We start from the raw sequence: 19,739 nt of genomic DNA on the forward strand, positions 1-19,739 counted from the left end.
TGGGTAGCTCTGGGCTCTGGCAGGAGAATCACGCAGGGCACCATCACTCATTGGAGCAATCAGTTTAATGATTTAGGAATGTGTCATTCTGGCTCTGCTTCGCTCTGGAAAGGCAACTTGACCATGTTTTAAAAAATAGATTTGATATAAAGATTTATATATTCATAAATAGGTAACGTGAAAAATTCCCCAATGCAAATGGCATCGCTGGGCTGCACCCCCCCCTCAACAGTCCAGGCCAACAGGGCCCCCCAGACTCCGAGCCGGGTCCCTCCACAGCCCTCCTGGGGAGAGAGTAACTGAATTCAATATGAATTAGGAGCTCCCTCCTGCCCCCTGCCCGCAGGAGCTGGGCGCCCTGGGCCACCCCAGCGCGCACCCGTCTTCCCCTTGTTGCTGGACCCTGGGTGGGGAGATGGGGGTCCCGGGGCACAGCGGCCCCTGTGCTTGTGCCCACCCTTGGGCTTTTCATAGAATCAAAGGCAGAAACTCAACCGTTCCCTGGGCCCCGGGCCTGATCACCACGAGCTCGGCTCTGGGAAGGGGATGGGCCTCTCCCATGACTCTTCAGGACAGGATCTGGGTCCCTATGGCTCGTGGGTAAGGTCTAGAGGGGATGAGGCTCCGGCCTGCTGGGTCCCCCCAGGGGGCCGCATCCAGCATCAGAGTAGGGGCTGGCAGGAGGCGGCAGGCCAGGCCAGACCAGGGTCCCCTCCGGTCAGAGGCAGTGATGCCAGCTGGTCACTGAGCACTGAGTGACTGAGTAAAAGGGGGGTCGGGAGAGAGGGGGTGCTGGGGAAGGGGGGCATAGTCGGAGAGCTATCGCTGGGATTGAGGAATGACAGCAGCCCAAGGACTGGGGTCACAGACAGGTGAAACACGCAGTGGGACAGGCCCAGGATGGTCACGCAGGCCTACCGTGGACAGCGCGGGCCAGGGATCAAAGTCTGCAAGGAACCCAGGGAGGGATGGGGCAACTCTGACAGGGACCCCCAGTGTGACAGGCTGGGATGACCTGGGTCTCCCAGTGACGCCCAGGTAGGTTGCCTGGGCATGGAGGGTGGCACACACCAGGGCTCATGCCCCCAGCCTGGGACTGTGGGAGGGAGGACGTGGCGCATCCTTGGTGGCTGGTGCACCCAGGGGCTGGGCCATCTCCCCTGCCTCCTGGAAGGGCTTCGGGTCTCTGTGGACTAGGGGCGTATCTCAATGGCCAAGGGGACAAAGAGTGGGCCAGGGGCCTCCTCAGCCCTAAGGCACGGGCTTCCCAGACTGGGGTGGGAGGGACAGGTCGGAAGGAGGGGTCACTCTGTGCTTGGCCAGAAACCGGGATGTAGCCAATCCTGGTGTCCAGGGCTCAGCCTGGGTGCAGGCTCTGGTGTTCCCCACCAGGGTGGGTGCACGGGCTGTTCTTCTCACCTGGCCCTCAGGGGAAAGGTCAGCTTGGCCCAAAGAGCCCCTGGAAGATGGGCTGAGGGCTTCAGGACTCCACCCTGGGCCAGACCGGGGCCCCACTCCAGCGTGACCGTACCTCCAAGCTCAGGAAACAGCCCGGCATGGGCATGGCGGGGGAGGGGGGGTGCTGAGGAGAAAATCCAACACCCACCCGCTGGGGCCCACAGTGGTCCTCATCCCCAGAACAGAACCCCACTCCCGGCTCTGGGCGCCCTCCTGCTCCGTCTCAGGGGGCCCTGCCCTGGGGACCGGAAGAGCCCTGTGCATAGAATGGAGGGTCTGGGCCGTGATGCTTGGAAAGTGAGGCAAGAGGCTGTGGAGCCGGGGCCCTTCCCGCGTGGCCTGGCCCCTGCCTTGAGTCTTCTTGGGGACCCCAAAGTGAGGGGCCTGAGGTGCTGGAGGGGCTGACACAGGGGGCCGGGGGTTGCTGGGGGAACACTCCTGCCTCCGTGAGCCCCATGACATCGGAATGGCAGGGTCTGGAGTGGGGGGAGGGGGTGGGGACCGCCAAGGACACTCCAAGCTGGACTGGGAATGGAGCGGGGCACTCAGGCCCCCCACCTGGCAGGAAGGGTCACTGTAGATTGTTGGAAGGGTGCCCTGGGAGCGTCTGGGGCACCAGCTTTTCCTCTGCCCGCCACGGCCCACCCTCTGCTCCTGCGTGCCCGCAGCCCGGGTTCTGAGAGCTGAGGAATGGGCTGGTTTTGCAACCTGAGAGGCCAAACTGTGGGCCCGCGGCCCGCTGACCGTCCCTGCTTGGCGGCAGGCCCTGACCCCACACTTGGGCCGAGGCAAAGAGAAGCCACACGGAAACTAGAAAACTCAAGAGGTGTCGCTAAGGTGGGGAGCCGGCCCCAGGGCGTCTGTGAGCTCAGACTGGCAGTGAAGAAGGAAGAGGCTCCTCTCCCGAAGGAGGCAGCGCTGCCCCGGGCTGTGCTCAGGACCCAGGGTGACTGGACGGCTCGCTCTGGCCCTGGAAAGTTCTGGAAAAGCCAGAGACGGCAGCCACGTGCCCGGGTGAGTGGTCACCTGTTGCCGCTGGAGCGCCATGGGGAACGTGGGACAGAGCCCTGCGGAGGGGGAGGCCGGCTCCTGGCCTCTCTCCCACTGCCCTCTAGGGGGGTATGAAATGTAAAGGACGCAGGGGCACAGCCGCCGGCGGGCAGGAGGGGCCAGTGGGCCTCCTGCCAGCGGCATCCTGCATCTTCCCAGAAGGGGAGCTGTCCATCAAGCACCCAGGCCGTGGGAAGGTTCATTCCATGACTTTATCCAGCGGCCCGAGTGGCGCAGGTGCGGGGTGGGGGGCTGGGCTTGGCAGGCCAGTGGGGGCAGGGGAGGGGGAGGCCCTGCCTGCCGGCCCCGCACCCGTCAGCACCCGCAGCCCCAGCTCTCGCTGATGTCCTTGCTGTCCAGCTGGATGTGGTCAGTGGTCTTCTCGCTGAGCAGAGGCCCGCCGTGCCGCATCACCAGCTCCGTGGCCACGCGCACGAAGGCCTCCTCCACGTTGCTCGAGTCCTTGGCCGACGTCTCGATGGCGCACAGGATGTCGTAGTGCTCTGCCAGGCTCTGCGCCTCGGCCAGCGGCACCTCCCGGAGCTCGCCCAGGTCCGACTTGTTCCCTGCGGGGAGAGGGGGCAGCTCAGGGAGGCAGCGGGAACCCCGCCAGCCCCTCCCGCCTGGTCCCGTCGGCTCCCGTTTGGGGAGGGGGGCCGGGAGTGGTCTTTTGAGAGGTTGGGGAGTAGCCCCGTGGCAGAGCTCAGGCCTCACGCGTGTGAGCCCTTGGGTTGAATCCTTGCAACAAAAAAAATACCTTTATTGTGTTAATACGCGTATTTATTTTTCTCCTGCTTATTTCTTTTAAATTTCCTTTTTTATTTTTTTTGGCTTTTTGGGTCACAACCTGTGATGCACAGGGGTTACTCCGGGCTCTGCGCTCAGGAATCACCCCTGGCGGTGCTCAGGGGACTCTATGGGATGCTGGGAATCAAACCTGGGTTGGCCGTGTGCAAGGCAAACACCCTACCCGCTGTGCTACTGCTCCAGCCCCCTAAATTTTTATTGTTAGTTTCAATTCTCTGTGAAACTGTGGTTTGGGTTCGTTTGCTCTTCAGAGAGCAAATGGTATCACTTGGCCTCACAGGGCCAGAGAGAGTACAGAGAGTAGGGCACTTGCCTGGCATGCGGCCGCCGTGGGTTCAATCCCTGATACCTCACTGTCAGGAGTGATCCCTGAGTGCAGAGCCAGGGGCAAGTTCTGAGCCCCTTTCTTTGATTCGATTTCTAGAATTCTTTCCTCTTTTTTGCTTCTGGGCAACACCAGCAGTGCTCAGGGATCACTCTTCTTAGCGGGGCGTGGGTGACCCCATGGGGTGCCAGCTATCAAACACAGATCAGTTACGTGCAAGGCAAGTGTCCTACCCACCGTGTTCTCTCTCAGCCCGAGAATTAAAAAAAATTTTTTTTCAAGTACATTGTACTATGCATAGGGAGAACTTTGTTATTTTTTAAGTAAGAGACACGTGCCTAAAAATATCCAAACTTTCTCTGGTTTTGTTTTTGTTTTGGGGCCACATCCAGCTGTGCCCAGGCCTCACCCCTGGCTCTGTGCTCAGGAGGAACTCCTGGCGATGCTCAGGGAACCAGATGGGGTGCCAGGGATTGAACCCGGGTCCTCTGCATACAAGACAAGCTCCTTACCTGCTGGACTATCTCTCCAGCTCTGCTTTATTTATTTATATATTTATTTATTATGTGGACAGGAGGGTGCTGGGTGACAACCCAGCTGTACTCTGAGGACCATATGCAGCACTGAGGACTGAACCAGGGTCAATCACATTCAAGGGAAGTGATTGACCAAACCCCGGTAACTAGTTCTCCGGCCGCTCTTTGCTAACTTTATTTTCTTTTTGAAATTTTATTTAGTCACTGTGAATTACAATGCTATTCATGGTTGAGTTTCAGGAATACGATGTTCCAACATCAATTCCTTCACCGGTGTCTTTGCTAAGTTTAAGTTGGCATTCTTCAAAATAAACAAATAGATAAAAATAAGTCAGCATTCCTCAATAATCAATCCACAGACCTGTGCTGATCTGCAGGTCTAAAGAGGTTGAGAACCGCCGGTTTACTGGTAACCTTGGCTGTAACTGCCAGTCTGTCACCAGTATGCAGGGTGGCACTTGGTGTGTACAAGGTTGAAGAACACGACTTTAAACGATGTGGCAGGGAGACAGAGCACGCAGGGCACTTGCCTTGCACACAGCTGACCCACCCTGGCATCCCATGTGGTCCCTGGGCACTGCCAGGAGTGATCCCTGAGTGCAGGGCCAGGAGGAAGGTCTGAGCACTGTCAGATGTGGCCCAGAATACATCAACCAAAATAAATAAATGATGCAGCAGGGGCTGAAGAGATAATACGGGGAGAGGGCACTCGCCTTGCATAGGGCCCACCTGGGCTCCGTTCCTGGCACTGCATATGCCTCCCTAACCTCCGGCACTGGCAGGAGTGATCCCTGAGCACAGAGCCAGAGGGAAGGCCTGAGCACTGACAGGTGTGGCCCCAAGCCCCAAAACGAGTAAGTGATGCACCAACCAATTTGAATGTATGAAACCTTCTTTAGATCCTGATCCCAACACACTGAAAAATAAAGAGGCACATGTGAACTTGTGAATCTGTGAACATGTGAACCAAGTCTGCCTGCAGATCAACTCCTTGATGATGCTGGAGTCACGGCAACAGTTAAGCCAGGAAAATGGCCTGACGCAGGCATAACTTTTAAGAACCGGGGTCTCTCGTGCTGGAATATTTACAGAAGAAACGGTCTGGTGTCGAGATTCATCTCAAGCACCCAAGTGAGGACGGGAGGCAGCAGAGGCGAAACTGGACCCAAGGACCCACTGGGTGAGGGCGGGGCCTGGGGTGCAGGGCACTGCTCTATTTTTGTGCGTGTGTGAAATGTTCTGGTTTCGTATGTGTCCTGGATAAAAGGGAAGTGGTCAGGCTGGGGAAGGGGAGCTCTGGCCGTGCAGGTGGAACGGAAACAAATCCCCGCCCCCACTCCTGACTCCATGCGCAGTCAGAGCGCACCCCATCTCATCAACCAGGTCCATGATGGGGCCAGGAGCCTGGGTCACACACAGGATGGCATCCCGGGCTGGGGCTGGGGAGTTCACAATGGGGAAAATGGAGAAATGAGCTCCTGGCAGGGCTGCAGAGACCTCAGCAAGCTGCAGGCAGGCTTCGCACGAAGGAGGCCGGTTGGTAGCCCAACACCCCAGGCTCCCCTAAGCACTGAGATGCGGCACCTGCGACTAGATGTGACCTCTAGATGTGACCCCAGCACCCCCCCCCCAAAAAAAAGAAAAAGAAATGACTATTTTTCTGAAGTGCTTCTGGGCGGTGTGAAAACAAGTCGCTGCGTTTTCAGCCTCAGGACTGCACCTGGACTCCACAGTCTGTGCTCACAGGGAGGCGGGGAATGACTCCCGCCTCCGAGGGTCAGCTCTTCCCCCTCGATGGGCAGAAGCCGGGGTTGGGAGGCTCAATGCTCGGACACGCGCCACCCCGGCCCCTTTCCCTGAGTCTGGGGCCGAATGGAACTTCTCTGAGACTTGCCTCCTGCAGAATGGGCCAGATCGTGCTCTGAGGTTCTGGTTTCAGCCTCGCCCAGCTCAGCCCCTCTTACGCCCCCACTGGCCTTTGCTTAGGAGCCGAGACGGAGACAGCCGGGGCCCGGGCCCCAGCCCGCACTCACCGATCAGCAGCTGTACTATGTTGGAGCCCGCGTACTTCCTCACGTCCTCGATCCAGTGGGGCACCGACAGGAACGAGTTCCTCTTGGTGATGTCATAGGCCAGGATGGCCCCGTTGGCACTGCGGTAGTAGCTCTGGGTGATGGTGCGAAAGCGTTCCTGGCCAGCCGTGTCCCAGATCTGCAGCTGCAGAAACAGGGGGCACCCCCTCCGTGAGCCCAGGGGTGCAGCTGGGCCCAGAGAGGACACGCTTGCAGAACCAGGCCCAAAGCATCACCGCCAGGGACCAGGCCGCCTTCTGCTCTCCCCGCCCCCGCCCTGGAATTACACAACAGGGGGTGGAGGCCGGACAGATCCTGCTGAGCCCCAGGGAAGCCATTCAGGGCCCAACCTGGAGGAGGAAAGGCAGATGCACAGGGCAAGTGGCCACCTTCCCCGGACCCTCGAATCCCCGGGAAAGGTGGTGAGGGGGCGAAGGATGCGCTTATCACTGCCACAGGCAGGCACTGGACCCGGCTTTCCTGCATGCCCCCCATACTCCCAAGGTCTCCTCTCCATACCCCAGAGGCACACACATAACATTGCAAGCAAGAGTCCAGGGCCAGAAAGTAAATACGGTGGGTATGTATGGAGCGATAGCACAGCGGTAGGACGTCTGCCTTGTGCACAGCGAGCCCAGCCGAGCCGGGTTCGATTCCTTCACCCCTCTCGGAGAGCCTGGCAAGTTACTGAGAGTATCTCGCCCGCACGGCAAAGCCTGGCAAGCTCCTCATGACATATTCAATATGCCAAACACAGAAACAACAAGTCTCACGATGGAGACGTTACTGGGCCCGCTCAAGCAAATCGATGAACAAAGGACTGTGACTGTGTGACCTATGTACGGAGAGTGCCTTGCGTGAGACTGGCTCTGATTAGATCCCACCTATGGTCCTGAGTCCCATGAAGTGTGATCCCAAGCACAGAGCCAGGAGTAAGCCCTGCGCACCATCAGGTGTGGGCCCCCCTGCCCCCAAACACAGAAAAAGGCCAAAGAAACAGAAAAGGGAAGACACAAAAGCATGAGGCCAAACTCCCAAACAACCCTCAGGACTTCCCGAGATGAAAGGGGATCCATCACACAGAAGAGCACTAGTGCTTAAAGTAGGGAAGCATGCACAAAGCAAAACCTTTGAAACTCAAAAATACATCACACTGGGGCTGGAGCGATAGCACAGCGGGTAGGGCGTTTGCCTTGCACGCGGCCGGCCCAGGTTCGATTCCCAGCATCCCATATGGTCCCCTCAGCACTGCCAGGAATAATTCCTGAGTGCAGAGCCAGCAGTAACCCCTCTGCAATGCCGGGTATGACCCAAAAAGAAAAAGAAAATAAAACACACACATGCACGAGGCGGGAAAAATGCAAAGAAAATTATAGAACTGATCTTGGCGTCCAATATTGGGATAAGAGTTTCAGGAAAGAGTAAAATCAAGGGGAGAAAAAGCAAAGAAATTCTTAAAGAAAATTCTCCATGGGTTGAAGAGATAGAACAGGGGTAGGGCACTTGCTGTGTCCACGGCCAACCCAAGCTTAAAACCCGGCACTACATACGGTCCCATCAGCACCACCAGGAGTGACCCCTGAGCACTGCCGGGGGATGCAAAAATTCAGAAAAGAAGAACTCTCCAGAAGGTTGGATGGAGGTATATCAAAGTAGATACAGGATTATAGTAAGTAGAGACACTGCATAATGAAGAGATAATGTATCCAAAAAAATAGAATGCTGGGGCCGGAGCGATAGCACAGCGGGTAGGGCGTTTGCCTTGCATGCGGCCGACCTGGGTTCAATCCCTAGCATCCCATATGGTCCCCCAAGCACCGCCAGGAGTAATTCCTGAGTGCTAAGCCAGGAGTGACCCCTGAGCATTGCTGGGTGTGACCCAAAAAGCAAAAAAATAAATAAATAATTCTGCCCTCCCGTTGTTCATCGATTTGCTCGAGCGGGCCCAGTAACGTCTCCATTGTGAGACTTCTTGTTACTGTGTTTGGCATATTGAACACTCTTGGTAGCTTGCCAGGATCTCCAAGAGGGGCAGAGGAATCGAACCCGGCTCGGCTGGGCTGGCTGCGCACAAGGCAAATGCCCTACCGCTGTGCTATCACTCCAGCCCTAAATAAATAAAATAAAATAAAATAAAATAGAATGCTACTGGGTAAACACCAAATAACAGTTTTCAATTTTCAGAACTGCCATCATTAAAGGGAGAGAGAAATCCACAAGTCCAGCTGGTGAATTTGGCACGTGTCTCTCAAGAACCAGCCACGTCAAGACAAAACAACCCGGGAAGGATCAAGGAGAGCTTAAGGCCTACGTGATCCCACTCACGGCTGTGCAAGGCCACACCCAACACTGCCAACAGCACTTTTCTCCAAGTGGCATGGAAGAGATGCAGGATGAAACCACAGGCTGGGCCATAAAGTGAGTCTCAACCAATTTCAAGAGCCTAGATGCTTCTAGAAGGTTCCACCAGAAACAGAAAGAAGAAAGCTCCGTGGGAAACTTCCTGAGGAAGAAGGAACTGAGAGCAAGCCTCTAAAAGAGTCACAGAGGCCATGGGCAGGGCGAGGGGGGAGGCCACAGAGAACCTGGAGGTGAGCTGGTGTCCAGCCGCAAACGGATACAACCAGACACGTCCCCCGGCCTGGAAGCCCCGGAGGAACGTGGGGTGCAAAGAAACAGCAGTATCGCGCACAGCCCTGCACCGCCAGCATGACTCACCCTCCTGCACTCTCTAGTCGTGCTAACAGTGCTCAGGAGCACCTCTGCCGAGTTGTCAGAGCCCAAGATCAAGAGGCCAACAACGCAGTCACAGACTCCTGACCTGGGGCTGAGGGCCAGCGTGGAAGTGATCAGGGAAACGAGACGAATTACTATAAAATGGATTTATGTAGGAACATGTTGAGTACAAACATTCTAGAAACAGTGTGATAGGGAGAAGAAGAAGAGAAAGGACAGGGACAGATGGTAGGAGGGGGTCAGAAAGAAGGGCCAGAGAGCCCCTGGCTGCAGCTGGACAAAGTGAGCCAGCGGTGCAGGAAGTGAAGCAGACATCGGTGAGACAAGTGCTCCGGGAGCAGAAAGAGCACATGCAAAGGCCCCGAGACAGAGACAGGGCAATCTTTTGTTTTGATCACAGTGAAAAGGTGAGGAGGAATAAGGGATGACAGAGGAGCATCAAGGGGTATTGATCAGGGACTGACTTACAAAACTTAAGAATCTGGGAGGGGCCTTCGAGCTGGAACAATGGTACAGTGGGGAGGGCACTTGCCTTACATGTGGCCAACCCGGGTTCGATCCCCAGCATCCCGAAGTGCCTCCCAGCACCACCAGGAGTAATTCCCAAATGCAGAGCCAGGAGGAACCCCTGTGCATCACTGGGTGTGCCCCCATGCAAAGAGGAAAAATGTGGGGGGCCAGTAGGTGACCCTGTGGCTGAAGTGTCGGCCTCGTGTGAAGCTGTGAGTTGGGTGCCCGGTGCTGCCCCTGCACTGACAGTCTCGACAGCTCAGCTCCGCGCGCCCCAGTGCCCTCACCTCTGCAGCAGCTGACGGCGCAGGCCCGGGGTGAGCAGAGGGAGCTCAAAGGGCTGAGCGTGAGTCTGGCATGTACAGGGCCTGGGTTCCATCCTCCACACGTGTGGACGCCTTAGCACCCTTGGGCCCTCAACATCACTAGGAAGGCCCAAAACGAGACAAAGGACAGGCTGAGTGGGGGAGAGGGCGGGGCCCAGGAGAGGCGCTGCGAAAGGGAACCAGCCTCTTCTCAGTACTCAACAGGCTGGCTGACGGCTCCTGTGCAAAGAAGCTCGACAGCAAAGTGGGTTATAAACAGTACACAATGGAAAATCCACAGGCTGGGTGTGGACATCCCCCGTCTGTTCTCTCTGTACTGAGCCCTCACCTGTTGCACCCCTTCTGGAATGTGGGGCATCCCACAGGGGAGGAGACAAACCAGAATTCCTATTGGAGTTACTGCAGACAGACAAGAAGTGGGACCCACCTGGGGCCAGAGTGACAGCACTGCAGGTCGCGTGCTGGCCTTGCACACAGCGCCCCAGGGTTCGAGCACCAGCACCCCATAGGGTCCCCTAAACCCGGCCAAGAGTGATGCCTGACATACCCCGAGTGATCCCCTGGCATTGCCTCGAAACCAAGAAAAATGCCCAGACAGAATTCAGGCAGACAGAGTGCCGGACATGGTGAAGGGACCAGGAGTGACGAGCCGGTCCCTGGGGAGGTCAGGGAAGGGGCCCCTAGGGTTGAGGTCTGAAGACAGGAGTGGATTTCAGTGCGAAGGCTGGAGAGGAGGGTGGGAGGTGGCGGGGAGCAGGGGTGTGTGGCGGCAGGAGGCACGGGCAGCGTGGGGCCAGCGGGGTGCTGGGGCATGCCCGGAGCCCAGTGAGAGACCAGGCACGAGTGCACACGCATGGTTGGCATGCGGCAGCCTGGCTTCTACCCGACACTGCAGGGTCCCCCGAACACTGGCGGAGATGGTGCCACCACCCGCTGTGCTCCCCAAACTAACGAGATGTGGGTGTCGCTTCCCCTGGGAGTGGGAAGCCTCTGGGGACGGTCTGGGCCGGGAGAAAGGGCTCAGACACAACCACCTCAATGCCACCTGTCGCACGTGGGCCATCCACCCTGGGCTCCCGGGGATTGCAGAGCCGCCGGCTGAACGTCATGCCTCACTGCACCTGTAGTCTGGTTCTGTCCCAGGGGCAAGGGGGACTCACCCCCACTCGTGGGGCAAATCAGCGCTCGGACAAGGGATGCCGGAGATGCAGAACCGCTGGGTACCTCTCCGACCTCCTCCTCCTCCTCCTCCAACTCAGGAGACTCCAGGCATACTTGGCGATGACAGTGACCAACTTCATTCAGGGCACCCCGGGGGCCAGGCACACAGCAAGATGGTCAGGGGTGCACAGAAAACCAAATTTGACCCCCAACATGACACGGTCCCCCAGGACCTGCTGTGTGTAGTTTTGTAAGCCCCTGAACACCACTGGGGTAGCCCCAGGGCGTGAGCAGCACCGCTGGGCCTGAGCCCTCCACTGTCTGGGCCACCTGACGGCTGGTCAAGGGTCACCAGGAAAGACCCCCCCGAGCACCCCTCGAAGGTGATCTCAGAGCTTTTCCTTCTGAGGGGTTTAAACCCCCCCCCCCCCCCCCCGACCACACGGAGCTCTTATCTCGGCCACTGGCCAAGCGAGCCAGGGCTGAGCGAGACACAGTGTGCTGACGGCCGTTTGTGAGCGGGGCTGGGTGCAGAATGGGCCTGCTGTGGCCATCACAAAGGCCCGGCTGGCACAGGAGGCCCAATTGTTCATTCCACCCAAACGCCCTCTGTGTTCCTAGAGGGGAGGAAGCAGCAGCGCCTCCCGGGCCCGGCCCCACGGGCCTCCCGCAGGACACAGCCCCCAGGGAGGCCGGGTGAAAAGTTTAATGAGTCTGAGGCGGCTCCTTAGAGAAAACAGGCCAGCCAGTCAACCAGAGGCTTCTGGAACCCCTCGGAGAGGACAGTCCTGGGCAGAATCCCCACGGCAGCTGTAGAGTCGGGGAGCCGGCGGGCACCTCCCTGGCTCCCCGCAGTCTGCAGGCGGAGGAGGCTGATGCCCTGTCTGAGGGGAGAGGCGGGCAGCGGGCCTGATGCGGAGGATGAGTCGCTTCCATTCCCCTCAGGCTCCCACAGTGCCTGTCACCTCACGCTGGCTCGGGGCAAACCTCCCACTGGGCCTCTGGGATGCTGAAGACTCTGTGTCCACATCACAGCGGCCACCCAGGCTCAGGATCTGAACCCAGCTGCACTCACGTTCAGTGCAGCCTTGGGTGCGGGCAGCCCCGAGGGGCAGGGGGCTGGAGGGGGGCGCTTCAGTCAAGCTTCCGCCCCTGCTGCCCCCAGCCTGGAACGTTCTTCCCCCAGGGCGCTGCCTTCCTTCTCCCCAGCCTGTGCTTGGGGCTCGTCACCAGGGAGGGGACTCTGATGACCACCCCCCCACCCCCCCCCCCCGCCCTCCCCAGGGCCTTCAGAGGTTGCTCCCAGACCAGGGCGCCTGCGCCCGCACAGGCTTCTCGAATGTTCCTCTCCCTCAGGTGAGTCCCTCTCGGCGGCACCAGCGCTCCACGCCCTCCTACCCCGAGCATGGGGCCGAGCATGGCCCTTTCTGCACTCGGCGTCTGTCACCAGCCGTCATCAGTCCCCAGCTGGCAGTGGAGCCTCTGGGCCTGGCTTCTTGGGGAGTCTGGGTGATTTGCATAATGCCGGCTGAGGCAGGGTTTCACCCCCTAGAGGGCTTATAATCCGCCCTCAATCCTGAGAGCAGCTGCCAAGTGGAAACCACCAGGCCGCCCCGCCTGCTCCTGCTCGCCCGCCGGAAGTTCCCTGTGGCCTCTCTAGACAAACAGGCGGGGCCTTTGGACCAGGCCTTCTCAGGCCTCCCCCGCAGTGCTCCCACCTTGCCCCGGGCACGGCACCCCACCAGCTTCTCCAACCCTTCCCCGGCACAGATGGGGTCCCTGGGTAGCAGGGAAAAGGGGCCAGGGTGAATCAGGTGAGTTTCAAATCGGGGAACAGGAAGGAGCTCAAGGCAGCCAGCCTGTCAGTCCTGGGTGCTGGGTCCTGAGTGATGTCAGGGGACTGGGTGTGGGGGGGACCCCCCATCGCTGCCTCAGTGGGAGGAACTAACACCAACATCATTTTCTCTCGTAAGCTCCACCCAGCATAGCCCACATTCATCTTCACTTTGTGGTGAGCTCCTATCCAGCCTTCGGGACCCCAGCTCCAAGGCCCCTTGTCAGCTTGGCCCTCCCTTGATGCCCAGGTCACTGACCCCCAGCACTGAATGCCCTAAACCCAGGAGCTTTGTGGGGGGGCCGGACAGGCAATGCCAAAGGCAGCAAGAGGGTAAAAAGCATATTCTTTTTTTGTTTGGTTAGCTCCTGGTTTGGGCTGGAGCGATAGCACTTTGTAGGGTGTTTGCCTTGCATGCAGCCAACATGGCCAACCCAAGCTCGATTCCTCCGCCCCTCTCAGAGAGCCCGGCAAGCTACCAAGTGTGTCTCGCCCGCATGACCAAGCCTGGCAAACTACCCGTGACATATTCGATATGCCAAACACAGTAACAACAAGTCTCACAATGGAGACGTTATTGGGCCCACTCGAGCAAATCGATGAACAACGGGAGGACAGTGACAGTGACAGCTCCTGGTTTGGGGCCACACTCAGGGTACAAGAGCTTACTACTCCTGTTGGGGTTCAGGGGAATGTATGCAGTGCCAGGATTCATCCCTGGGGCACGCTCATGCCAAGCAAGTGCCCTACCCACTGTACTCTCTCTTGCCCCAGAAAGCAAATCTGGTGTAAAGCAAGCCCACCAGGGGGCCGGGGCAGCAGGGAGGGCATCTGCCTTACACTCAGCTGACCCAGGTTCGATCCCCAGCACCCCATCCGGTTCCCCTGAGCATCGGCAGGACTGATTCCTGAGTACAGAGCAAGGATTAAGTCCTGACTATTGCCAAGTATTGCCCACATAATAGAAGGAAACCAAAAAAGAGAAGTAAACCCACCAATCACCGCTGCAGCAGAGAATATAATGGGGACGCACCAAGAGCTGTGGGTGGTGTGGGGGGCTCTAGTCTGTCTCTCCAGGGGAGAAAGAACTGCTAAGGGGAGAACCTCCTCTCTGCCTCCTGTGCCCCGCCCCCCAAAGCTGGTTTCCCCCCTACGGGAGCAACAGCCAGGTGGGGGGGGGCGGGGGAGGGCCACCAGCACTTTCTAGGGATTCACAGTCTCCCGGGGCACCGATCAGTTCTGCTTATTAGGTGCAAAGCAGCGCTGGTCCCGTGCCCAGCCTGTGCCTCCCCGTGAAAGCAGGATTTTATTTAGACAACAGTTTTTCGTGGGACCAAGTGAGATGTGGAAGTTTCCTTGCTTCCTCGTCATAGCAAAGGACCTTGGAAAAAGCAGTTCTCGGGCCAAGACTCTGGAACTTGGTCAGACTGACCCAAATACGGGCTCCCGAGCTATTTTTCATCGTGTCTGGGGATGTGGGAGGCGGAGAGGAGGCCCAGGAGATGGTGTGTGTGTCCGAGCCTTGGCCAGGGGCTCTGGCTAGAGGTGGACAGTGCAGTGCGGGGGACAGCAAGAGACATGAGCCTACCGCAGTGCTTGCTGGGCAGGGACCGGCGAGACAGTGCGGGGTAAGGCTTTGCGTGCACACGGCCAAGCCCCATTCCATTCCCCAGACAGCACTAGGAGTTTGCCCTAAGGCGAGGCAGGAACAGTCCCTGAGCACCACTGGCTGTGGTCCCACGCCCCCACCAAAAATTAAGACTGGCAGATGGACCGAGACCCAAACGAAGAGAAAGGCAAGCGCCCGGGACGGGGCAGGTCATGGGCTTGACCTCAGGGCCATGGCCTGGGTAAGGTGGAATCTTGCCTGACCACCCCCCCTCCCCGCCCCCCCCCCCCCCCCCCCCCCGTGAGCAGCAGGGGCTTGGAAGGAGCAGGAAGTTCCACACAGTGTGGGAGACCCTGGGGTCAGAGACCCCTTTTCCCTGCCCCTGTCAGCAGGCAGCTGCCTCAGGAGCTGACAGGATCCAGAATCTGGGGCTCCCCTTGGGCTCCCCCAGCCTGTCAAGGCCTGACAGGCCAGTGTGGGGCAGCAGCGCGGGACGCCCCTGCCCAGGGCCCGGGCAAACCAGGAGGGAGAAGCGCAGTCGCTGGCACTGCGGAGCTGCCCATGTCACGGCACCCCGCAGCCGAGAAGGCCGAAGGAGAACCCTCCTCCCTGAGGGGTCGCGGGGTCTCAGGGGAGAAGACACAGAAGGGCTCGGCCTGCCCCCGCCCCTTCTCAGCCTGTCCCGTGCCCCTTGAAAAGCCACTTTCTTTTTATGCTTTGTTTTTTTGGGGGGCCACACCCAGCAACGCTCAGGGGCTACTCCCGGCTCTGCACGCGGTTCTGTATATGGGTGCTTGGGATTAAACCCGGGTCGGCTGTGTGCAAGGCAAGCGCCCTGCCCACTGTACGACTTCTCCTCTCTGCCCCCCCACCAACACCTTCTTTCTTACCAAGAAACTTCAGCGAGGACCAGGGATGTGGCTCAGGGACAGGGGTGTGACGACAAATGCTGAGGCCCAGAGTTTGGTCCCTATCTGGGGGTGGGCGGGGGTAAGACAAACTGGCTCACTGATTTACAGCACCTGCAGCAACAGCCAGCCTCGCTCCTGAACAGTCCCCAGGTGAAGGGGAGATGCAGAGGGAGAGGACCCTCCTGTCTGGCAGGGTCACTGGCACTGGCCAACTCCTCAGGACACCCACTTTCTGTTCAGCAGGCGGCTAAGTCCACTCACCCACTAGCCAGCCCTTCCCCCAGCTCTCTTCACTGTTGCCAGCTGGGCAGCGTGTAGGCTGAGCGAACCCAACGGGGTGCCCGAGCCCATCATGCAAGTCACTGCTGACACGGGGAGCTGGTGACGGGCCACCCTGTACCTCCCAGGACAGTGCCCCCCTCTCAGCCACTGCTGATGCTGCCCTCACATCACACCAGCCCTGGGGGACCGAGGCTGCTCCCCGGAACACAGTGGACTGTTCTGTCACGTGGGAGACCTCAGGGCCAACAAACTCCCCCCGGGCACAGGAAGGTGGGTCCTGAGCCCAAGTCTCCTCCCCACCCTGCACCCCTCCACTTGACCAGCTCTGCACAAATGGCCTGGGGATCCCCACGCCCCCAACCCTCCTGGGGAAGACTGCGCACAGAACCTTGGGCCTATGGTGGGGACAGCGGGCAGCTGCCTCCCTCAGGGCACCCTGGGAGCTGGCCTGTGTGTGTCCCTGCGCCGGCCAGGGTGACCTCAGCCCCCAACTGCGTGAGCAGGATCCGAATTTAAAGTCTTGGTCGGCTGTAGCCACAGTCAACACATAGATCCTGGCCAGGCCACGCGGTAGGATTTCCGGTTCAGAAAGGACAGTGTCCACTCCTCGCAAGGGGTCTCTGACACATCTGTCACTTCTCCAGCCCCAATGACTGGCATTTTAGTTTAATTACTGTTTTCTGGTTTGGGGGTCACAGTTGGCAGTGCTCGGGGCTTACTCCTGGCTCTACGCTCAGGAATCTCTCCTGGCAGCGCTTGAGGGACCAGGGATTTTTGTTTGTTTTGGGGCAACACTCAGCAGTGCTCGGGGCTTACTCCTGGCTCTGCATTCAGGGATCATTCCTAGCGGGGCTCAGGGGACCATATGGGATACCGGGGATATGGGGTATCAGGGATCAAACCTGGATTGATTGTGTGCAAGGCTCACCCACTGAACTTTAACTCCAGCCCCTAAATGCCATCTTAAAATGTTGTTGTTGTTTTGTTTTGGGGTCACACCAGAGTTACTCATAAGGGGCTAATCCTGTTGGTGGTTGGGAGGGACCACAAGGGACGCCAGGGATCAAAGCAGGTTGGGTGTATGCACAGCAAGCACCCTATCCGCTGTCCATCTTTCAAGTCCCCAGAGATACATTTCTGGGCTACACCCCCTGGTGTTCAGGGGTTATTTCCGGCTCTGTGCTCAGGAACCACTCCTGGCAATGCTCAGGGGACCATATGTGGTGGCAGGAACAAACGAGGGCCTCCATGTGCAAGGCAAGCATTTAACTTGCCCCACGGCTCCATTATTTTAAGTATCTGTATTTCTATAAGTGCATCCAGTTCATTCTTGACTTTCCCCTGATGTTCTTAGATCATCTGGGATGCTTTGGCCACCGGAGCCAGAGTTAAGTGTGGTTTTTGTACGGAGCAAAGCCTCACTTTTTAAAGTATCATTTAGGTAGGTTTGATCCCTGGCATCCCAGATGGTCTCCCGAGCCTGCCAGGAGTGATCTTTAAGCTCAGACACAGGAATAAGCCATGAGCACCTCCGGGTATTGCCCCCACTCCCCTAACAAGTGACTCAAGGGGGGCTGGAGCGACAGCAAGCGGGCGGGGCCTTTGCCTTGCACGTGGCTGACTTGGGATCGATTCCCAGCATCCCATATGGTTCCCTGAGCACTGCCAGGAGCAATTCCCAAGTGCAGAGCCAGAATAACCCCTATGCATTGCCGGGTGTGGCCCAAAAAGCAAAAAATTTTTAAATAAATAAAATAAAAATAAAAAATAAAAATAAATAAATAAAAGTGACTCAAGGGATGAAGTATTGTGATATTACAACTTATTTTAAAGTACAAATTTTCCAGGATTATATAGGAAGCCACAAGCAAACATGAACAAGGACCAAGGTCTTCAAAGCCCAGCACAGGCCGGGTTGGGCCCCCAGCACTGCATGGTCTCCTCAGAACACTGGTGGTTCTCAGAGAGAACCCACCAGGGCCCCAGCACCACCTGACCAAGCATCACCCTGGAGGCCCTAACCACTGTCTGGGAGGCCATCCTCACCCCCCAAATAAACAGCTGAATCTAGGCTGAGTACGGATAGGTCCCATATGCTTTTCTTTCAACTTTTCGCTATGTTTGAGAATTTTCATAGTAAGAGGCGGGGGAGAGAGGGGCTGACAGAGGAGTTAAAGCACTTGCCTTGCACGTGGCCAACCTTGGCTGGATCCCCAGTTCTGCTAGAAGTGATCCCTGAGTCCAGAGCCAAGAGTAAGCCTTGTATACAAGGTTCAAAATGCAGCCCCCACATCTCCATCAAATAAATAACGGTGCCAATAAGATCCTCCAAATAAAGATATTAATGATATGAAAAATAATCAGAGATGGTGGAGGTAACAATCTACTTGTCAAAGAACTCCAAGAGCTAGAGCGATAGTGCAGCAGGGAGGGCATTTGCCCCTGGTTCGATCCCCGGCATCCCATATAAACCTGGAGCACCACCAGAAGTAATTCCTGAGTGCAGAGCTAGGAGCAACCGCTGAGCATGGGTGTGACCAAAAAAGCAAAAAAAAAAAAAAAAAAAAAAAAATGAAGGAAGGGAGGGAGGGAGGGAGGGAGGGAGGGAGACCCTGGAGCAAGGATGGAGCTCGGCAGCAGAGGACTCGTCTTGCATGTGTGAGACCCAGGGTCATCTCTGGCTCAGATGGAAGTGACAGGAATCTCATACCAACTGAGTTTAGGAACGGATAAGTAAAACCCTAATACGGTAGACTGTGCTCCCGTTGTTCATGGACTTGCTCGAGCGAGCAACAGTAACGTCTCCATTGTGAGACTTCTTGTTACTGTTTTTGGCATATCGAATATGCCACGGGGAGCTTGCCAGGCTCTGCCGTGCGGGCGAGATACTCTCGGTAGCTTGCCGGGCTCTCCAAGAGGGAAGGAGGAATCAAACCCGGGTCGACCACGTGCAAGGCAAACGCCCTACCCACTCTGCTACTGCTCCAGCCCAAAACCCTATACACTATGGAAAAAACATGGTCTGGAACAATAGTGGGGAGAGCATTTGTCTTGCACGGGATGGACCCAGGTTCAATCCCCAGCATCACGTATGGTCCCTCCCCACCCCAGCCCGCCAGGGGTGAACCCTGAGAACAGAGCCAGGAGTAAGCCCTGATCACTGCCACTGTGCAGCCCAAAAAGAAACCAGAAAAGCCAAAACAAACCAAAAAATGCACAAAATAAACAAAATAAACACTCGTGTTTACAAAAAAGAAAATGTGAAGTGACCACAAGCAAACAAAAGTTCCACTGGAATAGACATAGTAAGACTTAGGCGCTTTAAGACCAAGCGTGGGGGCTGGAGTGATAGCACAGCAGGTAGGGCGTTTGCCTTGCATGTGGCCCACCCGGGTTCGATTCCCAGCATCCCATACGGTCCCCCAAGCACCGCCAGGAGTAATTCCTGAGTGCAGAGCCAGGAGTAACCCCTGAGCATCTCCGGGTGTGACCCAAAAACCAAAAAAAAAAGATTAAGCGTGACTGCCCCATGCTGGGGGAAATGATTTTCTAACTAAACTCAAAGAGATCTAGCCAAGCTAATATAATAAGGGATAAAAACACAATTATTTGGGATATGTCGTTATGGACAAATACTTACAGACGTTAACAATCATCTGAAAGGGGCCGGAAAGCAGGCAGGGCACTAGCCCTGCATGTGGCCAATCTGGGTTTGATCTCTGGCACCACGCAGGGTGCCTCAGCATGGCCAGGAGTGATCCCTGAGCACAGAGCCAGAGGTAAGCCCCAAGAATCACTGGGTGTGGCCCCAAAATACGAATAAAAAATGATCTGAGAGGTGCCCAAGTAATAGTATAGCAGGAAGGGCAGTCACCTTGTATGCGGCAAGTTCCAGGCACTGTATACGATCTCCTGAGCACTAGCAGGAATTATCCTGGAGCACAGACCCCTGGGCACCACCACTATAGAAAAACGAACAAAAAGCAGAATGATCAGGCTTAGCAGCTGCTTTGCGTGAGCTTAGGTTTGATTCCTGGAACCTCCTGGTCCTCCAGGTCAAGTTATCCTCAATCACAGAGCCAAGGAACAGGCCGAGCCCTACCAGGTGTGGCCACCCCACCC

At 57.2% G+C, this 19,739-nt stretch overlaps 1 protein-coding gene across 1 annotated transcript in view; it reads right to left on the reverse strand.

The window, feature by feature from the left end:
• Positions 1 to 47: 47 nt before the first annotated feature.
• The window catches only part of RAB43 (RAB43, member RAS oncogene family), a 32,211-nt gene continuing 12,519 nt past the window's right edge, over positions 48 to 19,739 (reverse strand). The window contains exons 2-3 of the mRNA XM_056129842.1: positions 6,210 to 6,393; positions 48 to 3,074 (exon numbers count right to left, since the gene is read on the reverse strand). Of these exons, the coding sequence (XP_055985817.1) occupies positions 2,824 to 3,074; positions 6,210 to 6,393 (435 nt within the window). The 3' untranslated portion in view covers positions 48 to 2,823. The remainder of the gene's footprint in view (positions 3,075 to 6,209; positions 6,394 to 19,739) is intronic.

The sequence above is a fragment of the Sorex fumeus genome, unplaced genomic scaffold (genome assembly GCF_029834395.1).
Source record: "Sorex fumeus unplaced genomic scaffold, SorFum_2.1 ptg000072l, whole genome shotgun sequence".
Taxonomy (NCBI): domain Eukaryota; kingdom Metazoa; phylum Chordata; class Mammalia; order Eulipotyphla; family Soricidae; genus Sorex; species Sorex fumeus.